This window comes from Lissotriton vulgaris, chromosome 1_1, assembly GCF_964263255.1.
Source record: "Lissotriton vulgaris chromosome 1_1, aLisVul1.2, whole genome shotgun sequence".
NCBI classification, from domain to species: Eukaryota; Metazoa; Chordata; class Amphibia; order Caudata; family Salamandridae; genus Lissotriton; species Lissotriton vulgaris.
Window position 1 is genome coordinate 1,395,553,059 of NC_141685.1, and position 6,958 is coordinate 1,395,560,016.

The window sequence follows — 6,958 nt, forward strand, 5'->3', positions numbered from 1 at the left end:
GGGACTCATGTCTGAGTATACCCTGCCACACCTATAGTGGCCAAAAACGATTCAGAAAAGGGGGTGGTGATGAACAGAGTGTCTGAATTAAGCAGACCACTCTTACCCAGTCCAAAGATCAGGGCTTGATCCATCACCGTTATTTATCTCACTGCACCATCCCAGCTCAGAACCTGGCTATATGCAAATCAGTCTGTCCCTGGCCCAGTGCATCATGGGAACAGGGCAGACTAAACAACCAAGCCAATTCTTCACCAGAAAGGAGACAAGCTACCGGGGACCGGTTTCTGGCATTTCAGCCATCTTCGGCCCGGCTTGCTTGAATCCTGATGGTGCAGTGAGAAAGGGACTCATGTCTGAGTATACCCTGCCACACCTATAGTGGCCAAAAACGATTCAGAAAAGGGGGTGGTGATGAACAGAGTGTCTGAATTAAGCAGACCACTCTTACCCAGTCCAAAGATCAGGGCTTGATCCATCACCCTTATTTATCTCACTGCACCATCCCAGCTCAGAACCTGGCTATATGCAAATCAGTCTGTCCCTGGCCCAGTGCATCATGGGAACAGGGCAGACTAAACTACCAAGCCAATTCTTCACCAGAAAGGAGACAAGCTACCGGGGACCGGTTTCTGGCATTTCAGCCATCTTCGGCCCGGCTTGCTTGAATCCTGATGGTGCAGTGAGAAAGGGACTCATGTCTGAGTATACCCTGCCACACCTGTAGTGGCCAACAACGATTCAGAAAAGGGGGTGGTGATGAACAGAGTGTCTGAATTAAGCAGACCACTCTTACCCAGTCCAAAGATCAGGGCTTGATCCATCACCGTTATTTATCTCACTGCACCAACATCAGCTCAGAACCTGGCTATATGCAAATCAGTCTGTCCCTGGCCCAGTGCATCATGGGAACAGGGCAGACTAAACTACCAAGCCAATTCTTCACCAGAAAGGAGACAAGCTACCGGGGACCGGTTTCTGGCATTTCAGCCATCTTCGGCCCGGCTTGCTTGAATCCTGATGGTGCAGTGAGAAAGGGACTCATGTCTGAGTATACCCTGCCACACCTATAGTGGCCAAAAACGATTCAGAAAAGGGGGTGGTGATGAACAGAGTGTCTGAATTAAGCAGACCACTCTTACCCAGTCCAAAGATCAGGGCTTGAGCCATCACCGTTATTTATCTCACTGCACCATCCCAGCTCAGAACCTGGCTATATGCAAATCAGTCTGTCCCTGGCCCAGTGCATCATGGGAACAGGCCAGACTAAACTACCAAGCCAATTCTTCACCAGAAAGGAGACAAGCTACCGGGGACCGGTTTCTGGCTTTTCAGCCATCTTCGGCCCAGCTTGCTTGAATCCTGATGGTGCAGTGAGAAAGGGACTCATGTCTGAGTATACCCTGCCACACCTGTAGTGGCCAAAAACGATTCAGAAAAGGGGGTGGTGATGAACAGAGTGTCTGAATTAAGCAGACCACTCTTACCCAGTCCAAAGATCAGGGCTTGATCCATCACCGTTATTTATCTCACTGCACCATCCCAGCTCAGAACCTGGCTATATGCAAATCAGTCTGTCCCTGGCCCAGTGCATCATGGGAACAGGGCAGACTAAACTACCAAGCCAATTCTTCACCAGAAAGGAGACAAGCTACCGGGGACCGGTTTCTGGCATTTCAGCCATCTTCGGCCCGGCTTGCTTGAATCCTGATGGTGCAGTGAGAAAGGGACTCATGTCTGAGTATACCCTGCCACACCTATAGTGGCCAAAAACGATTCAGAAAAGGGGGTGGTGATGAACAGAGTGTCTGAATTAAGCAGACCACTTTTACCCAGTCCAAAGATCAGGGCTTGATCCATCACCGTTATTTATCTCACTGCACCATCCCAGCTCAGAACCTGGCTATATGCAAATCAGTCTGTCCCTGGCCCAGTGCATCATGGGAACAGGGCAGACTAAACTACCAAGCCAATTCTTCACCAGAAAGGAGACAAGCTACCGGGGACCGGTTTCTGGCATTTCAGCCATCTTCGGGAGCTTGTTTCCTTCCCAGTGTAAGAATTGGCTTTTGTAGTTTGGTTTGCCCTGTTCCCATCATGCACTGGGACAGGAACAGACTAATTTGCATACAGCCAGGTTCTGAAACTGGGATGGTGCAGTGAGCTAAAAAACGGTGTTGGATCTAGCCCTGATCTCTTGACTGGGTGAGAGCTTTCTGCTTAATTCAGAGACTCTGTCCCTCACCACCCCTTGTTGTAAATATTTTTGTCCACCCTAAGCGTGGAAGGGTATTCTCAGATGTGAGACCCTTGCTCATTGCACCATCAGGATTCAAGCAAACCGGACCGAAGACGGCTGTAATGCCAGAAACCGGTCCCCGGGAGCTTGTTTCCTTCCCAGTGTAAGAATTGGCTTTTGTAGTTTGGTTTGCCCTGTTCCCATCATGCACTGGGACAGGAACAGACTAATTTGCATACAGCCAGGTTCTGAAACTGGGATGGTGCAGTGAGCTAAAAAACGGTGTTGGATCTAGCCCTGATCTCTTGACTGGGTGAGAGCTTTCTGCTTAATTCAGAGACTCTGTCCCTCACCACCCCTTGTTGTAAATATTTTTGTCCACCCTAAGCGTGGAAGGGTATTCTCAGATGTGAGACCCTTGCTCATTGCACCATCAGGATTCAAGCAAACCGGGCCGAAGATGGCTGTAATGCCAGAAACCGGTCCCCGGGAGCTTGTTTCCTTCCCAGTGTAAGAATTGGCTTTTGTAGTTTGGTTTGCCCTGTTCCCATCATGCACTGGGACAGGAACAGACTAATTTGCATACAGCCAGGTTCTGAAACTGGGATTGTGCAGTGAGCTAAAAAACGGTGTTGGATCTAGCCCTGATCTCTTGACTGGGTGAGAGCTTTCTGCTTAATTCAGAGACTCTGTCCCTCACCACCCCTTGTTGTAAATAAACAAAGTTTCACTGAGCACCAACTGTCACAATTTTTCACCATGCCCACCACTGTATAAATTTGACACCCTTTTACTCCTGTAAAATGAAAGAACGTATAAATAAATACAATTTATAAAGTATCTTGCAATACTGCAGATGGTTTGGATTCCTTTTTCATTTTTCATTAATGATTTTGCTTTGATTTTCTCACTTTGCTTTGCTTTTCCCATCCTGCAATGAATGAATTTATCGTGTAAAATATGAGATAAGTGAAGAAATATAGTGCACCCGAATGAACCAATTGTTTATAAATATTTGCCTTACTGCCCAGGTTCATAGGGATACTGGGTCACCCCATTGATACTTAAGTTAAACAAATTGTAACAGCACAAGAACTGTCACAGTTAGACCACCCTGCAAATGTTTTATTTCGGAGGATTGTGTCTCTCCATTTAAAAAGACTTCCAGGAATCCTTCATAAATAGTTTTGAAAGGAATCTTATTCATTTATTTTTGATTGGGCCTTATGACATCCCTGTCCAATACTCCACTATGAACAAGCACGCAAGAGCCAGTCTGGCATGTTCCTTTAGTTATTCTAAAAAGATACATTTGCTCTTAACAATTTCTTAACTAATTGTTTTTTAACTGTCTAAGTAATTTATCATGCCGGTTAAAGTAAAAACGGGCTGGAGGTGTTGTGTCCAGCTTTTTTTTTATACTATCATATGTTAAGGAATACTTTGGTATGTTTACTACACTGCTAACAGTTAGCACAAGCTTCAAACTCAGGTGCAGTTTCAGGCAAAATAATTAAATGTCTATCCTTTTGCATTTATATAGTTTTATTTGAACTACGCTTAGTCGTTTGTGTATGCCATGACTGTATTGTGTATTTTAGGGAAGTATGCAACATAATTTTGAACTAAACTTTATTCATGTTTGATTATTTTTGATTTTTAAATACATTTATTACATTACAAAAATAAACATGTGCATAAAACTGCTAAAGTAATCTTACAGCTTGAGTACATTGTTCATTTTGCTGTGAGAGAATGTGATGTTCATAAGCCCATATAATGCAACTAATATCACCGTTCATTCTATGAATGGGAGCGCGTTTGTCTAGTGTAGGTTTCTCTGTATCCCAGTTGGTCAGTTGTGCTTATCCTTACTTGTATATTTCGATTATTGTGGCATGTACTGTCAATGAAATTGATGATGAATGTCCATCTAAGCACTTATTCCTCCTTTTGCTTAACTAATGGTACACTTCGTTTGATGATGACAGAGATAGGATTATGAGACATAATTTACACAACTGATGAAACAGTAAGATCGTAATAGAAAAGTGTTCAATGTATTAACTTTTTGTTTTATTTTAACCTAGGCTTGTACTACCGCTACAGCTTCATCACTTGGAACAACTACAGTTAAAGCAAAATCAGATTTGGATACATCAGTTAACAAAGTAGTGCCTGAGTGTGTAAATATTGAAACGTCAGAGCAGCAACAAAAGCAGCTAACAAACAATATCCAGGCATTCTCAAAAACACATAACTCTCAAACTCGTTCACAAAAGCTGCCTTGCACAACCATAAAGTTGCATTGTCCACTTTCGCCTAAATTAGAGAATTCTCCAAAGTCATCTATGTCTTTGATACATGTGCAACATGGTTACCACTCACCAAACCCTAATGTGCAACAATTAGGTTCACCATACAAGTCTCAGCATCCACAATCACCACAAAGAGAAGCCCATAGGAATTTTCCAACTTCACAGAACCATCAGCAAAATAACCAGCAATTGGCTATTGGACCAATATTCCCGCAGGCACCTATGGGACAATGTGTTACAAGTTACAGTACATTTAACCAACCGAATAATAACAGCAGCACACCACCACCTCCTCCCCCACCACCACCTTCTACTATTTCGAACTGTTATCTAAATCAGCAAGCTACTGGAAACGTTCAGTGTTTTAGTCCATTGAAAGGTACCTTACCCCAGCAGACTGTGTTTGCACCTGGACCAAATCAAGCATGCCAGCTAGATGTTCAAGGACAGTATGGAAGTTTGGGACATTACCTACAATCACAAAACCCCAGTATTCAAATCCAAGCTACATTATCTGCCGCACCTCCACCACCTGGAGTAAATTCCAATCAACCACATATTCTAGCACATAGTCCGAACCCAGCTAGTGCAGCACCACCGTCCTCTGGATCTCTTGTTCTTGGTCAAAGTCCTGGGCACCATTTACCACCTCCTCCGCCTCCACCTCCTCCTTGTGCTGTACCTAACTTTACTCATCATCTGCATTCAACAAGTGTGCATCAAACTCTGCAAGCACAACACCAGCATGTAGCAAATACAAATCCACTACCGCCTTCTGTTCAGAATTCAACTGGAGTTGGCCAAGCATCAGGGCAAGCATTACACCTTTCACCATCTCAAGGACCCTCCCTTTTTCCTGCAGTCACTATCCAGAGTGCAGCCTTGTACCATCCACAAGCTTCACTTCATTCTCCTGTGGGACCTGGACTTCAGCATCAGCCTGTTGGGACAGGCTCACATCATCAAATTCCAGGTCAAGGATCCCACATCCAACCTCAAGGACCAAACAGTATTCCAACAGCTGCAGGGTTCTCTTCACATCCTGGCTCTGGAATCCTTCCTCAAGGAGTGCAAGGACCTCATCAGGCTTCAGCAGGACCTGGTCAAAATCCTATTCAGAGGCCACAGGTGCCATCAACTTTGCAAAACAATTACCATGGATCAGGCTGGCATTAAATGGCCTGCTAGAACCTAACCATTTTTTAATGCTGTGTAAAATAAATTGTATATTTTATATGTGCCGGTTTTAGGTACTTTTTAAAGCTTGTACATTAAACTTTGTATAAACGCAAACACCAGTGCTCTGTCATTGTGTTTTTCCTCTTTTTTTCTTTTTTTAAATCATATGATTATACTGCTGTTAAACAGGTTTTAATTCATCCTTATTGTTTTGTAACTGAACATTCCAGTGACTTTTCTGACAGTATGATATATACTGCTTAAGTCCTTTACAGCCTGTTTACTGGTTTACTTTTATAATTGAAGTTTCAAAAGAAAGTAATCACACCAACAGTTTTTTCTCTCAGCAGTTGTGTACCTCTTGATACAAACAATGCAATACAGTTTTTCTACTTTTGATGTGATAAGTTCTTTAATTACACTGGTTGTTTGTAGAAAAATATAATTTAATGTATAGATTGGTTCAAGATTGAAATGGCAAGTTCTGTACATACTGTATTTTGCTTGTAAAGGCTCTGTCATATTTAATATAACATTGTACATAAGGGCAGGTTTCTTTTGAAAAGATGTGTATGACCTTTGTGTAATAAATACTATATATGCTCTTTAATTTTTTTAATATACTGTCACATTTCAGCTCTAGTTGGGCATTTTATTTCATGTTAATAAATCACGACTTTGTCAGTTTTAAGCTAAATCTTGTGTGAGTTGTGTTCTGGAAAAGCAAATTCCATCTGATCTCTTTGTGATGCCTGAGGCCAACTCTGCATCTTACGATCAGGATGCCACAGTTGAAGGCAGCTTCAGTGATATACGTATCTGTCTAGGTGTTTTGGACAATGTTTCTGAGATTGAGTCTCCAATGCAACACATCTGTTTTCCTTATTCATTGTGTTTTATTCCCTGCATTTTCTTTATTCCTTTCTGATTCTTCAGATGTCAGGATCTTTGATAAGAATATAAATAAGGATTTCGGTTTGCTTCAAGCTATTGATGTTATCAATATTTGGCATTTCTATAGCATACAAACTCACTAAGAGGGTGCAGCAGTATATGTTATGCTTGTGTTAGGTTGTGAGAAGATTACAGCTATTTACAGTACTGATATGTGTGTACAATATGTATTGCTGCAGATTTCTCAGGCCACTAATATCCTCCAGGCAGCAGAGTGACTCCAGAAATATTCCCCCTGAATTTCTCAAATATTTCCCCTCTGCAGTAG

The 6,958-nt window shown here is 42.6% G+C and overlaps 1 protein-coding gene across 7 annotated transcripts in view; it reads left to right on the forward strand.

The window, feature by feature from the left end:
- Window positions 1–6,433, forward strand: part of KMT2E (lysine methyltransferase 2E (inactive)) — a 1,891,352-nt gene extending 1,884,919 nt beyond the window's left edge. For all 7 annotated transcript variants that reach the window (XM_086966923.1, XM_086966942.1, XM_086966930.1 and 4 more), the window contains one exon: window positions 4,330–6,433. In XM_086966923.1, the coding sequence (XP_086823049.1) occupies window positions 4,330–5,733 (1,404 nt within the window). In that variant the 3' untranslated portion in view covers window positions 5,734–6,433. The remainder of the gene's footprint in view (window positions 1–4,329) is intronic.
- Window positions 6,434–6,958: the final 525 nt, after the last annotated feature.